We start from the raw sequence: 23,598 nt of genomic DNA on the forward strand, positions 1-23,598 counted from the left end.
AATTCAAGCGTAGCTCTGATCTCTGACTCAGTTCAGACCCCATCAAGGCGAGGCCCACGGGAGCCACTCTTCTCAGCAGCCTCAGAGAAAGCGGTTGGCAGGTCTGGGGAACCAGCCGAGGAGGATGTCAGGGCCCAGTGGACATTGCAGGATGCATGGACTAAAGGGGCCCTCAGGGATCACACAAGCCAAACCCCCCCGGCAAGAAGGCTGACTCTTCACCAACACTCAGTCCTCTGTGGCCGCACAGCTAAACTACACTTCCCAATACAGTACCCCCTGCAGCTGGCGGGGGCCAGGAGTTGAATTCTGGCCAATGGAAGAGTCTCCCGTCCTGTGGTCCCTGTGGGAAGGCTCTCCCACGAGACNGGGGGGGCGGGGGGGGGGGGGCGGGGGGACCAAGGCCCCTGCAGATAGCCGAGCCACCACAGGGAGGAAGCTGGGTTCTAAACGACTGCAAGGTGCAGAGCGTGCCCACCACCAACCCAGCCTGGACTGTGCCATGAATGGAAAATAACCCTCTGTGTGTTCAGTTACTGGGATTTGGGGGTTGTCTGAATCAGCAGTCAGCCTCCTGTCACCAATGCGCCCTCCTCAGGGACACTGAGCCCACGAGTGCAAGGGAGGCGAGTGTTCAGTGTCACAGGGAGCTCCCGGTGGGCCAGGGCTAGAACCAGCACTCCCCAGCGATGGCCTTGCACGGAGATGGGGCACCACAACCACACACCACAACCTGGGCAGCACCAATTCCCAAAAAACTTTATTGTTTCAAGTGGTAAAATGTTATTGGTCTCTGTGGGGCACCTGGCAGGACAGAGGGAGGCCTGGGCTGGGGGATGGGGCTGGGGCAGGGCTCCGCCCATTACAAAAATCAAAGGCTTTTATAAAAAATGCTATAAATTGGTATCAAAAGAAAACCCGAGGGAGGCTGGAGGAGGAAGCTGAGAGGGAGGTGTAAAGAGAGCGAGGGAGGAGGGACCAAAACCTTCAACCACTAATGCCTGAATCTGGTCAGGAGGGAAGGTGGGGGGAAGGTGGGAAGGGAAGGGATACAAAGTGCATAAATGTGCCTCCCCAGACGCTCCTCAGACGTGGAGGGGGACAGAGGCTGCAGCCTGGGGCCTGGTGGGGCTCCAGCCATCTCCTCGCCGGGGACCCCACACAGGAATGGGCACTGCCTGAGACTGCCAGATGGGAAGGACCTGCAAAGGGGAGGGGAGGGAAGGGGAGGGAAGAGGTCAGCAGGGGACACCGTGACGGCCAGAGGAGCCGCCTCAGCTTCCTCTCCCTGTGCCCAGCCTGGCTCCCCCAGCTGAGCCTAGCTGTAAGGAGGGTCCCAGCTGAGGCCCTTGAGCCCGGAAAGTGCCTCCAAAGGTCCCAGACCAGAAGGGCTGGCTGACCCCACTTGGGCCAGCCACGGGGGCAGGGGGCGTGTGGGGACCATCCACGAACCCAGGGAGGAAGGCAGGATGGAAGCCCTCCCTCCTCATCCATCCCAGGCCAGACAATGCCTGTTCTATGGACAAAATCTAAGGGGAGCCAAGGGGCCCAGAAAGGCCTAAAAGGTACGGGGCCTCCGGAACCGTCCAGGGCAGGCCATCCTCACCCCTGAGCCCGGGAACCCACCCTCACCTCGAGGACTTCTCAGACCTTCTTCTTCTTCAGCTTCAGGGCTTGTAGCCAGCTGGGCGATGACCCTTCTGACCTAGATGGCACGGGGCAAAGGTCATAAGACAAACCTTAGGAAAGGTGAACAAAGTGAGGAAGTGGTAGGGAGGGAAACCCGCCCTCCCACCGGAAGAGGGAGTCTGAGACCTCACTGCAAAGCCAGGAACTCTAGTGCCAACTTCACATAGTTAATTCAGGCCAACCCAGTAAGGCCAGTCGAGGTCACCCACCCTGAGGATTTCTCTGGCTTGGGAGGTAACGCAAGGGGCTTCCCCAGCCCCGGGACCTTGCAGGACTTGGAACGCTGCACCACGGACTCCTTCTGGCTCAGCTTGCTCTCCGCAGGCTCCCCCTCCTCAGCCGAGCGGTTCCGGGGGCGCAGCTTGGCCTGTGAGACGAGCGCCAGTGCCGAGACACATCAGAGGAACAAGCGGGAGGATCCCCAGAGGGCACGACCTTTTCCCCAGAGTACACCGTCCCCAGAATCACACACAGACCCCGCTGCAGTCCTTCTACCCAGATGGATGGGAAATCGCTTCAAGATAAGCCTCCCAGAGCTGAGCCTCGCCCTGCACAGAGTAGCTGCCCAAAGAGATTCTGCTACACTGACGTCGGACTAACGGGGCTGGACAAAGCCAGTGATGACTTCACAGCCCTGGGTCTTTGTTCATTCTGTTCCCTCTGCCTGGAACACCCTCCTGTCACCCCACCTTCCACAGCCAACTCCTACACATGTCTCAAAGCCAAGATCAAATACTTACATGAGGCCTTCCCCAATATATCCTCCCATCCTGCACCGTATGACCCTTCGGAAATAAAGCCCAGCCCTTATCTGTACCTCCCCAGTGACACCTAAACACCTGCCCCTTCACCAGAGCTAATCAGAGACATAGCTTGTGTCCCCACCCCCCACCGCATGAAGTCCTGGGACATGAATGCCTTGTTCTTCCTTCCGTCCCGCTTAGCACACAGCAAGGCCCTCAGTGGAGGGCAAAATGACAGGAGGAACGGGAAGAAGGGCACGGGGAATGGAGGGAGGGATGGATGGACAGACAGAACAAACGCTGGACGCAAGGTGGCTAGTGGATGGATATGCTGGCTGAAGGATCAGATGGTACCTTCAGGGCTGACGGACTCAGGCCAGGAAAGAGGTTGACTTTCAGCCCCTTGGTGCCCAAGGACATCCGTGTCCGGCGGTTCTGGGGCTCCTCTACCACCTCTTCGTCTGAAGACGGCACCCGAGAAACTCGAGGCTCTGCAAGGGCCCAGAGCGGGGGCTCAGCACAGCTGCCAGCCCAGACCAGCCCTGCCCTGCACAGCCCCAAGACAGCGACGCAGACGTCACCCAACAATACAGGGGCCCTACCCGTAGAGTCCTGGAACAGGCGGGCCTCCGAGTCTGCTGCCTCTGACAGGCCCAGGGTGCCCCCGGGCCGAATGGCTGGGGCCCGGTGCCCTCGCTTACGCCCCAGGTTGGCACGGCTCCGATACATGGCACTGTCAAGGATCTCGGTGTCCTGTTCAGGACAATGGCAACATCACTGCCATTGCTGTCCCATGGCCCTCCCCATCCCACAGGAGCCCTCAACAGCAGCGGGCTATGAGCTAATCCCTCCAGCAGCCTAGAGCACCCCTTTCGTAGGACTCACCCACTGCCCACTTCCTGCCCCCCCCCGGGGGGCTGACACGGCTCACAGAAGCCCCAGGGCCAAGGCTCCGGCTGCATCACTGCCCCCCAACAGCCCAACCACTGCCCTGGGCTCACCCTGCACTGACCTCAATGAAGGAGAAGTCCTGACTGGGAGAGCGGGGAGGAGGGCCTTGGGGGGGCCGCCGAGGGGGCCGCGTTGGGCCCTGCTCGCCCTGCCCAACCCCTGAAGGGCTCCAGGTGCCGTCCACCTCTTCTGTCTGGCTGGCTTCACCATCCGGCTGAGGCCTCCAGGAAGGCAGAGGGTCCCCACTAGGTTCCAGGGGCTCCCCTTGGTCAGCACCTGCTGTGGCTCCTCCCTCTTCCAACAGGCCCCCGAGGCCTGAGGCTCCGGACTCCCTATGGGCTGCTGCCCTGGAGTTGCTGGCAGCCAGCATCCCCTCTAGCACACCCTGGGAGCCAGAGGGCGGGGAGCGGGCCGGGCATCCGCCAGGACTGCAAAAGAGACAGACCAGAGGACAAGGTCACCCCTGAAGCCCCATCTCCCTCCCCCAAAGCCCACTCCACAGCACCTGTGCCCCCCACTTCCCCAACCGCTCCCTCTCCCACCTTTCCAGACTTGCCCAGACTCCTTCCGGAAGGATATGGTCAGGGCCTTGTACACAGCACAGAGCGGACAAGGTGGGCAGCCTGGCAGGTTCAAATCCCAGGTCCTCCACTTACGGAGGCTTTGGATGAGTCCCTCCACTACCAAAGCCTCGGGGTCCTCTAACTCTAGAGTCTCTGGGGAATGAAATGGGAACCAAAGTGCAAAGCACAATGCCTGGCCCCAGCATGTACCCCATTACTGACAGCAACCATGACTCCTGCCGGGGCTGCCGGGGCTGCTGTGGACGCTGTCAACGGGCCCTCCTCGGGGCATCTGCTTGGGTGGCCACCCTCCTTGGGATGATCCAAGCACTGGCCCGTCTGGCTGTGCAACCTCTTCAGCCCTCAGCTCCCACGTGCTCCCTCTCCATGCCCCAGTCTCACAGAACCACCAGGGACTCCCAGAACATGCCGGGCCTTTGCAGACTGCAGTGTATGTGGACAAGCTGTTCCCTTGCCTGCAAAGCTCCCCCACTGCCCCTCCGCTCACTCTCCCTGCCGCTCAGTTCCTCTTCCGAAGCTGGCCTGCTCCCCTCCCCCCAGCTTCAGCCCCCCTCTGCACCCCTGCACGCCCTGGGCTCCCACCTGGACCAGCCCCTTGCCTCAGAGCCGGTCCTTGAGCAACTCAAGGGCAAAGATGGGCCCCTTTTGCCTTTGTGCCCCCAGAACCTGGGAGAGGAGCAGGACTAAGCCAGTGTTTGCCCAGTGACTGAGAGGCTGGGTCACCTTGCACCTTAACACAACCTATGCATCTCCAAACACGACACAAACACACGCGGCACAGCACGCACGCTAACTCACATACCTCACCCCTCGAGCTGCTGTGCTGGCCAGCTGCCACCCCCTGAAACAGGAACACGCCCTGCACACACTCACCACACACCTCCCTCGGGGCACATCTAGGACCCTGCCCCCCTACGCACAGCACAGCCACACCCCAACACACACACACACAATGACACGGTGCAGGGTGGCTGGTGGGTGGGCGTGGGAAAGTCTGGCAGGGGCAGGGCCCGGAAGCCAGGCCTTAGAGAGTTGCCAAAGGGACTGGAAAGGGAGGGGAGTAGGGCAGGTGAGTCAGTAGCAGGCCGGAAGCAGGGAGGGCAGGAGAGAACATGTGTCAGTCTGTCCTTCCACAAGCTGCTGACAGATGGAAATTAAAGCGGTCTAGGGAGGGAGGAGGCGGAGGTGGCAGCAGAGGCGCAGCAAGGCAGCGGAACGGAGCAGCCCTGGACAGGGGCCAAAGCCAGCTCACCCTGCAGCTTAAAATCGAGGAGGCTGGGAGGGAGGGGGCAGGGGTGGCACCCCCACCCAGCCTGAGGAGGCCCTGCCCAAAGCCTCTCCCTGGGGTGGGGCCGACACAAGGCTGAGGGCAGGCCCGGAGAGTTTAAGGGAATGTGGAACAGCGGATGGGTGGGTGGAAAGATCCACGTCCAGAGCCAGACTTGGCTCCAAGCCACGTGGGCAGAGGGCAGCAGATGAGCTCAGTGCACTCTGGGGGTGGCCACGAGGAGGGGAGGGTGGGAAGAGCACTGGGGAATGCGGTGTGCATCATCCCTGCTGGCCTGGCTCGACCCCAGCTCCAGAGAAGCTTGACTGCCTCTGAGCACCTAGAACACCTATAACCTGAGCTCCTTCCTGGCGAGCAAGCAGGAGAGAAGAATGGTCGGGACCGTATGCCGAGTGCCGCCTCGGGCACAAATATGGGCTCCATCGCCTACTACAGCTGGGGTACTTGTCCACTCTGAGCCTCAGCTCTTCATCTGCAAAATGGGGATCATAAAAGACCTATGCTTTGCTGGGTCCATCGGCAACACGGAAATGTGTGCTAAATTTTGATAAATTTTTAGGATAATCTGGGTGGCTCAGTCAGTTGAGCGTCTGACTCTGATTTCAGCTCAGGTCATGATCTCAGGGTCCTGGGATCAAACCCCGAGTCAAGTTCCCTGCTCAGTGAAGAGATTGCTTGAGGATTCTCTCTCTTCCTCTGCCCCTCCTCCATTGGGCCTGCATGCTCTTTCTCTAAATAAATCAAGAAACCTTTTTTTTTTTAATTGTTTCAGGATAATCATCATCCTCAACACAGGTTCCTGGCCTGAAGACTTGTCCCATCTTGCACCATCTCTACCCCTCACCCCATCTGGACTTAGAGTCTCCTGAGGGTCAGGACTCAATCCAACCCCACCCCACCCCACCACGCCATTCCAGGGACAGAACCAGGGAAGGGCATAAAGTAGATGTGCACAAAATCGGCTCCCCAGTACTCAAAGCTCCAAGACCCAAAATGAGGGGGGCTCAGACCTGCAGCTGGAATAATGTGCCTAAAGGGGCAGCAGCTGGCCTGGACCTGAGACAAACAAGACACGTGCCCAGAGAGATGATGACAAGGCCGAGGGAATATGAGGGAGCCCAGAACCACCAGCTGTGGACCTTGTGCGAGTCACACTGCGTCCCTGGGCCTCAGTTTCCCCACCCATGAAATGAGAGAGCTGGCCTCAGTGATCTCTGAGGAGATTCCACAAAGACCCTGAGATGACTGAGAGATCTCAGCATCACTGGGGCTCAGAGGAGGGGCAGGAGATGACGAGAAGGCCACAGACAGGAGAGGGCAGTTCATGAGCTCTCGGGGGACCCAAGAGAGCCACTGCCACCAGGAAAAGGTGGCCCTCGATGCAAAGAAGGGGCCTGAGCGCTCCCCGTGACCCACCCACCTCCATGCTGATCTTGTCACAACTGTGCTGGACAGCATCCCAGCCAATGACCACCTGCCATCAGGGGTACCTTTGTCCCACACAGAGACGATGACAAAAATGTCCCCACGGGCCTCACTTTATGGACAGCTCAGCTCCATCCAAATTGCCAAAACAGATACAATTACAAGTAGCAAGCATTTTTTTCAGTGATCACCATATGCCACTCAGGTTTCTCTCACTCTATGTGTGTCCGCAACTCTTAACCCCATGGGGGGGGCGTAAATTACTTCCAAGGTACAGACAAGAAATAGGAGGCCCTGAGAAAGAGAAGGAACTTGCCCAAGGTCACAGAGGTGGTGGCTGAATCAGAACCCAAACCTGGCAGATGGACCCAAACCCAGACTACTCCAAGCTATCCTCAAGGACTTCCCAGGGGAACCACCAAAATTTCCTGCAAAGAGCACTTTTCCAGGGTGTAGAATCTGCCTAAGTCAGACACCCAGAACACCAGCTCCTTGGATGTTAGTCAGGTAAGTCCGGGAAAGCCTGCACTAGAGAAAGGAACACGGGTTTCCTGATTCCGGTGCTTTCACCTGTCAGCACGCGCTCAGGCTCAAACACTTGAGGTCTCCTGTGTGGCCAGAGAGCACACAGCCTTCCCCAAACCTACAGCACAGACGGAAAACCAGAGCTTCTTAAAGACGGGCTAGAGACCGAAGCAGCTCAGCCGGCCCCGAGGACTCCCGGACTCCCTCCTTCCCCGTTCCTACCTTCCTCTTCCCCAACCCAGTCCCTGCAGCCTCCCTCCCCGCAGCCCCCACCCTGTCCTAAACAAAGGGAAAGATACTCCCGCCTTCCACTTCTCAAGAGACACCCAAGCAGAGGGGAAAGGTGGAGGGCCTGGGTCCTGCTCCTTGGTAGCCTGAGACTGGAGCACCGGGACCACACCTGACAGCATTTACGACGCTGAAGCCAGAAAGAGGCCCTGCTGACTATGTGACCATAAGCAGGTCACACCCCTTGTCTCCGTGCAAACTGGAGATGGTAAAAATCCCTTTCCACCGCACAGGGCAGCTGTGAAGGTCAACGAGGTAAGGTAGGCAGCGCAGCCCCGGGCCGTGCAGAGTCGCAGAAGAGAAACTGGGAGCCACCACAGGGCACTAGGAATGGGAAAGCTTCCTGAGGCTAACATAAAGTGAAGCTCAGAGACGTCCAAGGACTCGTCCAAGATCCCAGGAGCCTCTGGACTCCCCGTCCTGTGAACCCACCCCTGCCCTGCAGCCTTACCTCCCTGTGCTCTGCCCGCCTTCCTCACTCTCTCTCTCCTTCTCCTTAGTCCCAGTGCCTCTCCCAACCCAATGGTTGACACCTCCACCATTCCCTCTAGACCCTTCCCCCTCCCTCCCGCCCCCCTGCCACTACCATCAGGCCCTTCCACTCACAAGGCGGTCCCCAGCCAGCGCCTCCCTTTCCCTTCTTCCCCGACTGCCCAGGGAGAAGCTCCAGCTTCTTCAAAAAGGTACAAACTTCTACTCAGTCAAGAGAATAAAACCAAATCTCTACGAACAGGAAATGTTAACAAAACAGACGCAATGTCTTTCTAGTCCCCCTTCCAGGCGGGAGATCACCTCAGCTGGTTTCAGAACATAAAAATCCCTGAGATAGGCTGTGGTTCACTCATAAAACCACGAGTTTGTTCCTCTGGAAAGCTCTCTTTCAGCCACTCAGCGCATGGAGACCAAGATCACGGGGTCAGGAGCCAGGTCCCTATGACCTTCAGGTTTTTAAACTGTTGCTCTTCTGGGCCTGAAGACAGGGCAGGCAAGAGGCACCAAGCTCCTAATCTCTGTAAGAAACAACAAGCGCCACTGTCCACTCCACTCCTAATGTCTCTGGAGTGGCCCAGGCCAAGTCCCAGAGTCCAGTCCTCCTGCCGACGCCCGTGAAAGCATCCACGTTCCCTGGCCCAGGAAGCTCCTCGGCTTTGGGACAAGAGACCTGGGGGACAGGTGCGGTGCAGGACAACGGACCCCAAAGATGGACACACGCCCTTCCAGCACAGTCGTGATACACAGTCACCAAGGAAGCCTAAAGCCTGGACAGCAAACGAACAACACCTCACACATCACCATCATCATCAAAACAAGAATCCACCTGTACGTATATTGTGCTCCAATTCTTTAAAAAAGTAAAATTAGTAATTCAAAGTCCAAACCATCTCAATTTTCCAATACAAGTCCTTGGGGGAAAGCGGTTTCTTGCCTCCTGAAAAAGGTTACAATGTTTCAGAGCTGCCACACCTTCCCTTCCACACAGGGAGGAGGCTTCCTTACCTGGTTCCAAAGCCCAGGGCTTCTCCGGTCTCCATCCCAGGGTCTTCAAGGCAGGTCTCCAGGGAAGGTGTGGAGTGGTCTTCACCCTGGGTCTCTGGCCCACTTGTCCCGCCAGCCCCCAGCTCTCTGGCCTCCAGGCCCAGGGACAAGGTGCCGTGGTCCCTGAGGCCTAGCTCTGGGCACTGGCTGACCTCTCCCACCCCATGCTCCCTGGCTTCACTCGGGGCCCCCGAGAGCTCCATGTCCCGGAGTCCCAAGTCCTGGGTCCAGTCCATCTGGCCCACTCCACATCCCCGCGGGTCCCGAGAACCTCCAGACTCTAGGTCACATGGCACCTCCAAATTCCTTAGGCCCAGACTGCTGCCCCAGTCCACCTGGCCCGCCCCAAGCTCTCTGGGGCTACAGCCTGCCCCCGGGGCCATGCTCCTCAGCCCAAGGTCTGGTGTCCAGTCTGCCTGTCCAACCCCACGCTCCCTTGATTTAAGGAACTCTCCAGTCTCCACACCCGACCAGTCGGTCTGTCCCACGCCGCTCTCTCTGGCCTGGCCGGGGCTCTCTACCTCCCCGACACCAGCCAGATCTCTGCTCCTCCCCCCAACATTGGAGGTCCAGTCCTTCTTCTCCCCGACCCCAATCCCCCTGGGCTCCTCAGACCCTCCAGCCTCCAAACGGCCGGCCAGGTCCACATCTCTCAGGCCCAGCTTGTCTGACCAGCCCATGTGTCCCACGGCTTCCTCCCTGGCCTCACTCGAGCCCCCAGAAGCCACACAGCTGGACACCTCCAAGTTCCTGAGGCCCAGCTGGTCGGTCCAGTCCACAGGCCTGGCTGGGGTCTTCTCTGGAGGCACGAAGGAGCCACCTGCCATCTGGCCAGAAGGGCTCAGGACAGTACTGCCCGCCCGGTCGTCACCGATGATGCCGAACTGATGGCCTCTCTCAGAGGCCTCCATGCAGAAGTCGCCACTCCAATCTCGCTGCCCGGGACTGAAGGTGGCCTCCGGCTGGGGGACAACACCACGGCCGAAGTCGCCCACCCAGCCTCGCCGGCCCACCTCCCTGTCCTCCTGGTCAGTATCGCCCGGGCTCTGGCCCCCTGCCTCCTGGCCAGCACCGCCACCATGCCAGCTGCTCTGGTCTCTCTGTCCCAGTGCCCCGTCCTGGGACTGGGGGGTGCTGGGGCCAAAGAGGCCCCCCGATTCTCTCTCTTCAGGCTGGCTTGCCTCCCTGCTGGTCTCGCCCGGGTCGTCTCCGCCACTCGGGACCTTCTTCTCAAACTCTTCGTCCTGCTGTTGGGCTTCCTCGGGGCTGAAGCCGGCGCTCAGGGCTCTCATCCCGAAGCCTCTGTCCTGGGGGCCCGGGGCTACGGAGCTGCCGCTGCTGCTGTAGTCCCTCATCCAGGCACTCTTCCCAAAATCCTGATCCGGCTGCTCTGCACCCCTGCTGCTAAAGGTGCCGAGAGAAGGCTCTCTCTTCCCAAACTCCTGGTCTCGCCCATCTGCATCCTGGCTGCCGTACCTGCCAAGGTGGTCCTTCTGCCCCAATTTCTGGCTCTGCTCGTCTATATCCTGGCTGGCATAAGCACCCAGAGAATCTCTCTTCCCAAACTCCCAGTCCTGAAAGCTTACATCCCGACTGCTGTAAGTACCCAGCGAGTCTCTCTTCCCAAATTCCTGGTCTTGGAGTTCTGCATCCCGGCTGGAGTAAGTGCCCTGGGAATCCCGCTTTCTGAACTCCCAGTCCTGAACATCTGCCTCCCGGCTCTGCTGAGGGCCAAGCTGGACTGGCTTTCCAAGCACCCAATCCTGGGCAGCAAGGCCCCCTGGGGCAGACACTCCACTCCCATCCCGGCTGGCAACGTCGATGTCCTCCTGGCCAATGCTACACCTGCTGGCCCACTCCCTGGCATTCCCTTCCCCTGCCGCTTGCCCACGCTTGCTAGTCCAGTCTCCCTCTCCAAGGCCTGGATCCCCTCTAGGGCTTGCACCCCCAAGGCCATAGTTCTGAGAAGTGTCCTGGGACCAGCTAGAACGACTAAAGCTGCTGGGAGATGGGTCTGCTGCAATCCCAAATTCACTCTGCAGATCTTTCTGGGCCCAGCCAAGGAGTCCCTAAGAATCAGAAAAAAAAGACACAAAGAAACAATGCTTAGAGTCTATCTGGGTGGGAGTCCAGAATGAGACTCAGCACTCCCAGTGTCTATGAGCCCCACTTTGGCAACAGAAAGCCTGGGTTTAGATCCCAGCTTCGGGACCTTGAGCAAATCACTTAACTACTCTGGACCTGAGGGTCCTCACCCTTAAATGGGAAGAATTCCTATTGCATGGGGTAGTTTGGGAGAATTAAACAAGATTGTTTAAACCAAACCTCAGCATAGTGCCTGGCATGCTAGGGGCACTCGATATGGACACTCAATCAATGATCCCATGGTCATGTTTACAGCCCTTGGGCAACACTTGGCTAACTGCCAAGAGAAAGGCAGCTTGGCGGAGTGGTCTTCACAAGGGCTGTGAAAAGGGTCTACTTTTTATTAGGAGTGATCGAGACTCAAAGGCCCTCCACAACCCCCTCTCCAAGGGAACAGTCTGACCCTGCCCCTGGCCCTGGCCCTACTCGCCCCTTCCTAAAGTTCCCAGCTCCTTCCTCCCTATGGAAAGCACCCTTCTGCCTAGCTCTTCCCAGGAAGACCTGCTAGCTCTCACCTCGTCCCTGGAGGAGACAGAGGAACAGCCTCTCCCACAGGCAAAAGAGCCAGCCCAGGACTCCCTGCACCCCCCACTCTGTACCCCGACTCACTCCTTCAGGCGGGGGAGCCCTGGGCTCGGGGCTGCGGAGCCGGCCAGCCTCATCCCTCAGTGCCGCATTGGCTAACAGCCTCTCCAAGACAGACATGCTGGGTTCCCGGTCCCCAAGCCCCGCCATGGCCCCTGCCCCCAGCCCGCCCCGGGCTGCTGGGTGCGGCTGGGCGCAGGGACAGGGCTGGGCCGCTCCCCTCGCCCGGACCTGTCCAACGACTCCCGCTCGCCCTGGCCCCGCTCCCTTCTCGGCAGCTGCAGCTCTGGCAGCCCCGCCCAGAAGCTAGTTGAGTCACCCAGAGCCCGGGACACACCTACCAGGAGCCAGCCCGGTCTTAACTCCTTCCTGCTCCTCCTCCATCTATCCGCCCTCTACCCCTAGAGGCCGCCTGGCTCTGCCTTCCTTCCAGCCCCACCCCTGCCTTGAAAAAGACATTTCAAAAGCCACCTGGACCCCGGTCCTTAATTAAGTCCAGAGCAGCCTGGCAGGAGAAAGGGCACTGGCCGGGGAACTGGCACTCGGACCGAGGCCCAGCCGCCAACTTGCTGGGTGACCCTGCACAAGGTTCCGCCTCCTCTGGGCCTCAGCTTCCTGTCTCCAAGGCAAGTCTTGTTCAAGGGTAAGGGCATTCATAAAGCCAACAGTTCCTAAACACTCATGATGAACTACGTGCTCTTCTTAGTGCCATACAGGTGATACGGTTTCTTTAGTCTTCGCCCCGTGAGGGAGAGTTTATGGTCACCCCCATTTTACAGACGCAGAAACCGAGGCACAGGAAAGTAACCCATTCAAGGTCACATCCGGGCAGAGAGCAGAGAACCCAGGCAGTCTGGTTCCAGAGCTCACGCGCTAAATGGCTGCGCTGTGTTGCCTTCCACAATCCTGTCTGTAGAGACGGACTGAACGCTCAGGATAGGTCAAGCACAGCACCGAGCACCTTCCACACCTCGTTCTACCTGCAGTCTGACATTAAGAGGCAAATGCTCTTTTATCGTGAAAGGTCTCTGGAGCTTAGAGGTTAGGGTACCTCAGCAAGACCCCTCCGCTGCTGGGAGCTGAAGCTGAATATGAACCCACGCCGTCCCGACCCTCTGCTCGATCCGCTCTGCCAGACTGTAGGCTGTGAGGGACACAGCTACAGGTGCCTGGCTCATGGCTGTATCCCAAGCTCTGGACACATTAAATCCACACTCCAAGAAAGCCCACCCAAGCCCTGGCTCCCATCCCAAGGCCCCCACCCTCCCTGTGCCCCTGTCCTCACCTCCGAGCAGGCCCCTGGGGTCTGTGTGTCTTTCAGCTCAGCTCCGGCTCCCCGCCTTGTGCTGCCCGCACTAGGTGGTGGCGAGGCCAGGAGCTCATCCAGCCAGCGGGAGCTGCTGTCAGGGCCTGCCGGCTCGGGGGACACACTACAGGGGTCTCGACCTTCTGTCCTGGATTGGCTGGCCTCAGCCTGGGCCAAGGTCATGGCCTCCTCCTCAGCAGGGGATGCCTGCTGGGGGTGCGGTGTATCAGTGAAGAGGACACAGGGCTGGTCGGGGGGTGCTGGCTGCTGCTGCCCTAACACGGGCTCCAGGACGGGCAGAGCGGCCTCCCTGGTGGCCAGAGGGAGCGGGGACTCCTGTCCAGCCAGGGGCTCCCGCTCCTCATACCTCTCCTCTGCCTGCAGCAAGGCCACTCCAGGGGGGCCCCCTGCTGTTGATAAGGGCTTGAGGGGAACGGGGGACTGAGGCTGACTCTCCCCATCCCCCTTCAGGGTTGGGGAGATGCCCGGATCATCCACCTGTACCCAGGAACCAGGCCTTCCTGGCCCCTCTGGAGCTGACTGGGCCCCTTGCCCCTGCTGGGACCCTCCTTCCTCTCTGCTGGATGCAGCCCAGTCACTAGCCTCCGCGGCCTCCGCAGCCTCTGCAGCCTCTGCGGCCTCAGTGGCTTCAGTGATGGGGGAGGGAGGTGGGGAGTCCAGGCGCCACACCCCCAGACCCGAAGGCCGAGTAGGGAAGGTCCATTCAAAGGACTGTGACAAGCTCCAGTTGGACTCTGTGCCACTCCCAAAGGGACGATCCAGGGCAGACTGGCTCCCCTGGGTTTGGGGCAGGGCAGCCAGCGAGCCCCCCAGCTTCTCCTGGTCTTGGCCGGGTGGCCGGAGCACACCTTCAGAAAACCGGCGCTGAGCCAGGCTGATGGGACAGTCTATGTCACCTTTGGCCACCACATCCCCGGATGGAAACGTCCGAGGAAGATCCAGCAACTCACCCCCCTCCATCAGGGGCTGGGCAGAGGCAGCTGGGGGCTGCTCCAGGCTGTGGTGCCCCGAGACCTTCTCAAGGGCTGGGCTGCCAGGTGTGGGGGCCTCTGGGGCTTCCACAGCAGGGAGCCCTAAGCTTGGGGGGCAGGAGCTCTGACCCTCATCTGGCAGGACTACAGTTGGGGATGCTGGGGTCACAGGGAGGCAGGGAGAGGGCCCAGAAACTGCAGGACTCTGGGCTTCTGGAAGCTGAGAGTGGCAGAGAAAGCTCTCATCAGGTAAATGAAGTCGGGGAGACCCCTCGTCGGCTAAGTGAAGTCGGGGAGACCCCTCATCGGCTGAGTGAAGTCGGGGAGACCCCTCATCAGCTGAGTGAAGTCGGGGAGACCCCTCATCGGCTGAGTGAAGTCGGGGAGACCCAGGGTCTAGGCCCGAGACTTCAGTGGGGAGGCCTGGGCTGGCAGAGCTTCCATTCTCTGAGCCAGGGCCTGGACTGGAGGGCTCCCAGGGCTTGGACATCTGCAAGAGAAAGGTCAAGAGCCATTACCTCACCTCCCAGCTGGGGAGGAGGACCCTGCCAACCCCACATTGAACCCAGGTCAGCTGCTTCCCCACACTCTTGCTCCACAGACCAGAGAAGGAGACAGGAGCTGAGAAGATGGGCCTCTCAGGACAGCTAGGAGAGGGGCCAGAAGGGATTTACGGCATTTTATGCTTCTCAGGGTTCACAGACCCCAACCCCAGAAAACACACACAGCCTCACTCATACGATTTCAAGTGAATCCGATCTCCGTCCCACCCACCCCAGAGCTCAACTAAGGATCAAAGGTCTGTGGTGCATGGGTCAAGAACCCTGGCCTGACAAAAGGAGAAGGAAACTAGGGAATTTGCCATCTGGGCAGGCGGGGGTTTGCCTCAGAGCAGGTCTGCCAGCCCAGGGCGAGGCCAGACCACCTGTGGGTGGAGAAGCTAAAGGGAGGCGTGGTGTCCCCCAACCCCCGCACCCCGTTCTGTGTATCCACAGGTCCCAGCACTACCCACGACCAGAGGAAGCAGGCAGGCCTTGCCTCAGGACTCAGGCAAAGGCACCGAGGGGCGTGAAAGCACAGGGCTTGGAGTCACAGGCACTGCCTCTTCTTAGCCATACGCCCTCCCCAGGGTGGTCGTAGGGATCTCAGAGCCTCAGCTCTCCTCTCTGTATGCTGGGGCTACAACCCCCATCTCAGAGACTTAGGTCAGAATTAAGTAAGATCTGTGCACATGGCCTCTTGGGATAGGACTTAGAGAAACAACGGATGCGACGGGATGGGGCCCGGGGGAGGAGGAAGGGGCAGAGGGGGCACCAAGCCCCCCGGCATCCCGGCATCCACCACTCCACTTGGCCTGTCCCTAGACAAAGAGGGAAGCCTTGCTCCTTTTGACCTTTGCCCTCCCCAGGGGTCGCACTTCCCCTGCCACCCTCTCTAACGGGGTGCTTTCTCCCACATCCTCCCCTACTCGGTCTGGGCAAGCGAAGGTCCTGCTTGCTTCTCAAGGCAACCTCCATTCCCTCCATCCTCCCTTCTCTCTACAAAACTCCAGTTCTCGGGACATCTGAGTGGCTCAGTTGGTTCAATGCCTGACTCCTGATTTCGGCTCAGGTCACAATCCCAGGGTCCATGATCGCAGGGACCTTTGCGCGGGGCTCTGCACTCAGTGGGGAGTCTCCTTGGGGTTCTCTCTCTCCCTCTCCTTCTTCCCCTTTCTGCCATGCTCTCTCTTCTCTCTCTCCCTCTAAAATAAATAAATCTTAAAGAAAAAAAAAAAATCTCCACTGTTCAACCGCATGCCCCTAAACCATACCACCCACAACCCCTCCTGCTCGTGCCCCCTGCAAAGCCCTCACTCCTGGATCACAGCACCCCTCCCCAGCGCCAGCCACCCTTTATAACCCACAGTGATTTCAATGGCCACACAGGCGACATTTCTCTCGTCAAGGCTCTCTGTTCTTTGACCTCCTCTTGACTTTGTGACCCACCTGTCCCAGGTTTCCACCTCCGTGAAGCCACACCTGGGGCTGGACGCGGCTGGAGAAGAGCGAGCAAGCAGAAAGCTTGGTCTCACGACAGCTTGACTCTTACTCGAACCCCCAGCACCTCAGATGGGCCTCAAGTGCCCAGCAGTCCCCCAACACTTCCCCTCCCCTGCCCACACTCCCAGGCAATGCTTTTGGTGTCCCCCGTCAGCCGCCAGCCCCCACACCCCACCGCCTGCATGGGAGCCCAAGCACTATGCTCCCCTTCTATGCTTGTGAGCTGTCCTCGTTCACAGCTCTCCCTCCTGCATCACAGATCTTTCCTTCTCTACCACCTCATTTCCATCAGCACACAAACTGCTCTCGTTTCTTCTGCCTTAAAAAACACAAATACGGGGTGCCTGGGTGGCACAGCGGTTAAGCGTCTGCCTTCGGCTCAGGGAGTGATCCCGGCGTTATGGGATCAAAGCCCCATATCAGGCTCCTCCGCTATGAGCCTGCTTCTTCCTCTCCCACTCCCCCTGCTTGTGTTCCCTCTCTCGCTGGCTGTCTCTATCTCTGTCGAATAAATAAATAAAACCTTTATAAAAAAAAAGAAAAACACATGCTCTTGACCTAACCACCCCGTTTCTTGAATGCGTTGCCTACGTTTATATCTAACCACAGAGTTCCTCTCATCCCATTCTCGCCTAAACCCACTCCAAACAGCCTTTTCCCTTCACCATGCGCTAATGCTCTTGTCAAGGTCACCAGTGACCTCCCTGTAGCGAAATCCCATTCCCAGGGCTCCCCTGCCTTGACCCGGCAGCAGTCTGTGAGCATGGATCCTGCCCTCCTCCAGACCCGAAGGTGGCTGCTGGCTCAGTGTGGCCTCCAGGACTCCACCATCCCCGAACGCCTCCAGGTTTCCCTTGCTATGCCCTCTGCCCTCCTCTACCTTCCCTGCCCCTCTGGTGACCTTAACCTTCCTGGTGACCTTAGCCATCTTAACCGCCACCTGTACGCCGACAACTATCCAGCTGCCCCCCTCAGTACTTCCATTCGGATGTCTAAGAGGCATCGCAAACTCAACAAATCCAGAAGCAAACTCCTCATATCCCCCTGATCCTGCTTCGCCCTTCGCAGTCCCCATCTCAGTGAATGGTAACCTCCCCCTTCCGCTGCGCAGGCCACACGCCCTGCCGTTGTCTGGGACTCTGCACCGCTCGCTCTCCGAGCAATCTACCTGCGAACACTGCACTTTACACCTCTCAACCCCACCCGGAGTCGACCTCCAGGGTCCAGCCCCCATCATGTCCCACCTGGATTATGCCCCACCTGGTCCCTGCTGATGCGCTTAGCTCCCTGCCACCAAGATGACTCTTTACAACCAAGCCAGCAACGTGTCACTGCTCTCCTCCACACCCCTCAACGGCTTCTTCCTCTCCCTCGAGCCCAAGTCCTTCCAGGGTCCTGTGAGGCTCCAAGCAATCTGACCCATCACCTGGCAGACCTAACTAGCACACAACCCCTCCTCTCTCACTGCGATCAAGGCGTCCTGGCTTCCTAGCCGGGAACATACCAAGTCCTCGTACTTGCAGTTCCCTCTGCCCAACACACTGTTCCCCGAACACCCATGCAGCTCACTCCCTTACCTTCACCGCAAGGCCTCCCCGACTGCCCTCAGGCCAGAGCTCTCTGCCTCTGCATGTCTCCTACACTTGTCTGACACACTGCGGATTCACAGGGACGCCTATGCTCATGGCTTCCTCCCTGCACTAGAAGGTGGGCTCCCTGAGAGCAGGACACAGTGAGTTTTGTTCTCGGCTGTGTCCCCGGCACCCAGCTCATGGTAGGTGCTCAGTAAATATCTGTTGGCTGGACAAGGGAATGTGGTCAGGTCTCTACTGTGAGGGAGACGGAACAGCCTTTGGCTAGCAAGGGCTCTGTGAGCAAAAAGGGGTATCAATTACTTAGGAAAGCAGGCGGGGGTAGGGGATGCCTGGGTAGCTCAGTTGGTTAAGTGTCTGCCTTTGGCTTGGGTCGTGACCCAGGGTCCTGGGATCGAGCCCCACATCCGGCTCCCTGCTCAGGAGAGAGTCTGCTTCTCCCTCTCCCTGCTCAAGCTCGCTCTCTCCCACTCTCTCTCTCTCTCTCAAATAAGTAAAATCTTTTAAAGAAAGAAAAACAAAAACAAAAAGCAGGCTGAGCCTGACCGCCCTCTGAGCACACTGTGGGGAATGGAGAGGATGAAACAGGAAAGCCCCCTCTTCTGAACCCCAAGAAAAAGCCCAGACAGGGAGAACAGTGGAATCAGGCACCTCAGATCCTACTTCAGCCCCTGGGTACCTAACCCTTTGTGAGTTACGGTATCCACATGCCTCCCATGGGACCCGGAGCCCCCACTGGCCAGACTTATCACACCGGTTAAGTTAGTCATTGCCCCTGCAACATGCCCAGGTAGGTACCTATCAGGACCAGTTGTTAGAGATACTGTAATTATTCTTCATAACGACCTGTCTCATGGCCTGAGCCACACTTAACCACCTCGGTGATAGAAAACACTGGCCTGGGAGTCAAGAAATCTGAGTCCTGGGGCCAGACCTAGGGCAAGCCGCCTCCTCCATTGGCCTCAATGCCCCCATCTGAACTACGAGGAGGTAACACAGATAATCTCAGGTGACCCTTCCAGCTCTAAAACACTAGGATTGTGATTCGTAACAGGGGGCTAACTCACGTCAGCAGGTGGGTCCAGGCTGGCTGGCTGAGCCAGGTCCCCGTTGAAGGCCAGGTCCAAAGGGGCATTCCTGTGAGGGAACAGGAAACAGAGGCACAGAATGGAGCAGCCCCACACTGATGGACAAGGGGCGAGTGGATCTGCGTGAGTGATTTCACTAGCACCCAAAGTTAACCTCCCCCAGACCATCTATTACTGAGCCCCACCTGGAATCACTGAGGACAGAAATGCTCTACAGTTTCCATAGAGAAAGTGCCCAGGGAGATAGTCCCCATTCCCTTCCCGCACATCAAGGGTTAAATGCCCCCCTCCCCCACCACAACCCGCTCCTCTAGGAGAAGCACCCTGCATGCCCAGACCCCTCAGTGGTTCCCCAAAGGAGAACTCCTCCTTCCCCAAGCCCCTAAGGGGTTAACGTTCTCCTCCAGCCAGGGAGAGTGCAGCTGGTCCCGGCTGCCCTGCCAATACTTCTTGAAGGATTGCAGGGGGAGGATGAGGGGGAAGAGTGATTTTCCAAAGTTGAAGTTGTTCCTCTTAAGCTCTGCTTAGACCAAGGAAGGGGAGGAAGCTAGAGAGCAGACTGGAGGCAGGGTGTGACCTCCCAGAGGCCGGGAACAAAGAAGGGTGAACTGGGGCCCCTACCCTCCAGGCAGGTTCAGAGGAAAGAAGGGCAAGGCTGGAGGGCAGGGTAGGGCAGGAGCCTTCAGCTTGGGGCTCAGCCCACACCACAGCAGCCCTGCCCTGCAGAGCAGCAGGAGGGGGAGGGGAGCCTCTTCCTACAATACCTAGTGCCCACCACCCCAAGGGGCACCGCCTGGCCAGCCTTCCTTTACACTGGCCCCAGTTCCAGAGAAGGGAAGCCCACATAACAGTCTCCAACCTGGCCATAACCTCTGTGCAGAGACATGAGCTGGCCGGGCATTGAGGTGCGCTCATGCCTTATCTGCTCTGTCAGACTCCTCCTCATGGGCAGACAGCACCCTACGCACCCTGCCCCCCGCCCCCCCACACACACCAGCACCTGCACACCGCTCCACCCACCGTGGGAGCTACACTTCAGAGAACATGCTTTGGACTTAGAGAGACCTGAATTCAAATCCCAGTTCTGTCTGTTAAGTGCTGAGGAACCAAGAAAAGGCGCTTAAGAGACTCAGTTTCCACATCTCTAAAACAGGTCAAATATTCTCTTCACTAAACAGCATGGCTGCCGATTAAGTGAGGCAAAATTCAACTCTCGGTAGAAAAGACCTAAAAATAAACTTCCCTCTGGTACATTTGAACTCCGCAGTGACTGTCCGTCAACTCTGTAAACAGCATTACAATTATAAAAAGAACATCGTAAAGACGACGCTGTCTACAGGGGAGACGTTTTGTGACTCAGACCAGGGTCCGCCTGCACTCACAGCACACTAACCTGAACTGACCTAAACATGAAGGTCCCAGTCCCCGATACGGCCACCCACGTGTCCTCCAGGCTGCCTCCCACCCCTCACCTCTCCTTGGGAGTCTTCCTGTGCTCTTCCTGGCACTCGCTGGGAGACTTTACTGGCCCCTCCTGGGACCATCCCCTGGAAAGGGTCCCACTGTCCTCATCCCTGGGACCCGCGGCCACACCATAGGTCCTGGGGCCATATCTCGAGCTGCCATCGTGGTTAAAGGTGAGGCGGGAGCCCCAGAGGTGATCGGGGCTGGCAGGGACCTCCTTCCGAGGCTGCTCCATCTTGGCCAGGATCTCCTCCACGGTGGTGGCTGCAAAGCGCTCTGAGGCTGGACGGAAGGGGGCAGGGGCCTTCCGTACACCTCCTGGGGCAGCGCACCGAGCTGGGGGTGTCAAAGGGGGCGCCTCTTCTTTCCCAGCCTCCTCTTTCCCAGTCTCTCGAGTGGCTTCTCCTCCAGTAGAGGCCTCGGTCGTAGGCCTTGGTGCAAAGGGAAGGGGACGCTTGCTGCCGCCGTAGGGCTGGGGTCCTGCCAGCATGTTCATCTTCCGGGCAGAAGGCAGCTCAGCCAGGGGACCCCGGGGGGGGCGAGGCCCAACAGGCACCAGCAGGCTGGGCTTGGCAGGCAGGGCTGGCTTCGCAGGCAGGGCCCGGGGTTTGGGCTTGATGGGAGGTTTGGCCCGAGGGTCACCTACCAAAAGGAAAGGGTTGGTTGGGGAGCCATCAGAAGAACCAGGAAGCAGAACTTCATCTCCCGCCCTAAAAACTTAGAATGTTCACATCCTTCTAGGTACAAGTCAAATGTCCCCTCTTCCAGGAAGCCTTCCTTGATTTTCCATACACATCTCAGAAGCATCTTCTCCCAACCCCAAATTTCAAAAATGTTAGTCAACTCCCTTATAAGCTAAAGCCACTTAAGGGCCCAGCTGACACGTTATTTCTCCTTCTACCCCATTTTGCACCCTAGTACATGTTCTTCTCGAATGAACAAATAATAAACGAACAAGAGCCAATAAACAGATGCCAGACTGCCCATGTCAAGCAGCCAGGCCACTGTGTCCCCAATCCAGTCCTTCCCTCTGACATGACATTCTACTATGCCACCACCCATAGTAAACGTAGCTCAGCTTCCCCACTCTGTCTCTCCACTCCCCCCCCCAAGAGTGCACACCCAGGCCACCTCCCCTCTGTCATCTGGTGTGTGATCAGGAATGCAAACTTACTATTGACCTAAGCCAAACAGAAGTAAATCTGCTACAGGAAAAAGAACAAGACCAGAAACCTACCTTCTACATAAGGCATTCCAATGCCAAATAAAAGACTTGGAATTACTCATGGCCACGGCCCTTCTCACAGAATCCTGTATCACCCACTCATTGGGCTCAACCCAAGAAAGGAGTCTAGACAGAGCCAGGAGGCCTGGGTTCAAACCCTCCCCTAGGTGCAGGCCATTTCTCCCCTAGACCTCAGTGTCCTCCCCTGCAAAACACACAGTTTATCTGCTTGACCTCAAAGGTCAGTCTGCTCTCATCTGCTGGGGATCTAGGTTCTCAAACACTTCTGAAAGGTCTCAACAGGGGTGGACAACCTTCAGAACCCATCCTGCATGTCCCCAGGGTGCCTCCTACCCTCGCTCCCCCACCCCCTCCAAGACAGAACTGGGGTTCAGCTGCTGCCCCTCCCGCCCTCCTCCCAGCCACCCTGCTCCACCCTGCACCCATAGGTACCTGGCTCCGAGCCAGCAGATACCAGCCCCTCCTCCATCTCCCGGGGCGGTGGGGAAGCCATGGCTGTGCCTTCCCTGAGAACGGACACTTTCATCACATGCGGCAGAACCTGCATGAGAATGGGGGAACAGAGGGGTTGTGAGCTGGGTGGCTAGAGACCCAGGAAAAGAGAGATTGAGAAGGCAAAGGGGCTGGGCACTGGCAGCAGGCTTAGCTGAGAAGTCTCCTACTCCTAGCAGAGACAAACTGTGGGACAGGAAGCGGGAACTTCAGAGGGGGTTGGGGGAGGTCAAGGGAGGTCCTCAGCAGCTGTATCCTCCACTCTTCCCAGACGACTCTCTAAACTCCACGCTCCTAATCCCCAAAGTCTGGAGCTTCAGGGACCCACCTCCTGTTCTCTTTGGCAAGCTCTGGCAAGACACCCCACTTACCGTTCCCAAGGCACCCCTTGGGGCTGGTAGCCCTGCCTGAGATATCGACTCCGGGGCAGAGGAAGAGGGCCGTGAAGTCTGAGCTCTCTCCGTGAATCACCTCATGGGAGACGGGAAAAACCCGCTCCTCCCCAACCTGGGGCTCCGCCCCACTGCCTGCCTCCCCCTTCCAGCTCACCCTCCTTCCCCCCTCCTGCAGCCGGGAGTGGTTCCCTCTCCCCCCCTTCCCCCTCCTCCTTCCACATCCCAGCTCCACTCCCGCCTCCCTCCGAGCTGTCTCATCCAAACACGGAAAAATAAGGAATAAAAAGTAAACATCTGGAATACATTTTTTTCTTTAATTTCTCAATCGCTTTGGCTTCAGCTTGGAATTTGATGAGGTAAAGCCAGGGCCTAGTCCTGTTGCCATAGCAATGGCCTCCCACTGGATTTCCAGAGCCTCGCCAAGAGGAAGGAGGAGCCGGCCCAGGCCTGGGCTGGGAGAATGGGACAGGGCTTGAGAACATCCGGGGGGTGCGGCGGCTTGGGGGAAAAACTCCCTGGGGTTCCCCCTTCTAGGCGGTCAGGGTGGGACAGCCGCAGCCTACAAAATGGGGATACTGGGCATCACTTACCAGCCCAGGGTTAGCCCGAGGGATTTAGAAGGGGACAGAAGAAATTTTAAACCAAGCAACACAGCCCTATGGCAGGGCCCAAATGGTGCCCCTCCTCTAAACCTGTACGTAGCAGGAGCTTTGGGGTCTGACGGACCAGGATTCAAATGCTGAATGGCTCTACCACTTCCCAGCTGTGTGACCTTAGGCACACTGATTACTTCTCTAAGCCTCAGTTTCCCTATGTTAAAAACGGTGTACCTGAGGCTGGTAGGAGGCCTATGTGAGATGGTGGGTGCAAACTTAGCACAACGCCTAAGCCGTAAAAAGTAGCCAGTAAATGTTGGCCATTATTAGTATGATTCCAATCAGTGTCACCAGTGAGCTAAGATCCGTGGTAACTACCTCCTCCTCTCCCCAGGCCATGGGCTGCCAGCATTCCAGACCATTCCTTCACTCCCGCGGGGCCCCAGTCTTGTCACCTGCTGCTCAGATACTACACCACCTCCTCAGTTCCCATTCTGGCTCCATCCCACCCACAAGACCCTCCCCCCAGGCTCCAGAGCCCTGCCCCTCTCGTTCCAAAGGCAGGAGGTTTCCGGCCGTCACCACAACCCTGAGGACAAGTCAACCCTCTCCCACCTGCAACGGGC

The 23,598-nt window shown here is 58.3% G+C and overlaps 1 protein-coding gene across 1 annotated transcript; it reads right to left on the reverse strand.

Moving 5' to 3' along the window:
- Window positions 1-742: 742 nt before the first annotated feature.
- TNKS1BP1 (tankyrase 1 binding protein 1) lies at window positions 743-22,511 on the reverse strand. Its single transcript, XM_002922689.4, has 12 exons — window positions 22,353-22,511; window positions 21,922-22,030; window positions 20,252-20,885; window positions 18,759-18,828; window positions 13,045-14,547; window positions 8,991-11,098; window positions 3,445-3,811; window positions 3,035-3,185; window positions 2,787-2,923; window positions 1,899-2,056; window positions 1,633-1,705; window positions 743-1,202 (listed from the first exon to the last, which is right to left on the reverse strand). Exons 2-11 carry the CDS (start codon window positions 22,013-22,015, stop codon window positions 1,645-1,647), a joined length of 5,283 nt encoding a protein of 1,760 aa, XP_002922735.2. The 5' UTR covers window positions 22,016-22,030; window positions 22,353-22,511; the 3' UTR covers window positions 743-1,202; window positions 1,633-1,644.
- Window positions 22,512-23,598: the final 1,087 nt, after the last annotated feature.

The sequence above is a fragment of the Ailuropoda melanoleuca genome, chromosome 16 (assembly GCF_002007445.2).
Source record: "Ailuropoda melanoleuca isolate Jingjing chromosome 16, ASM200744v2, whole genome shotgun sequence".
NCBI lineage: Eukaryota > Metazoa > Chordata > Mammalia > Carnivora > Ursidae > Ailuropoda > Ailuropoda melanoleuca.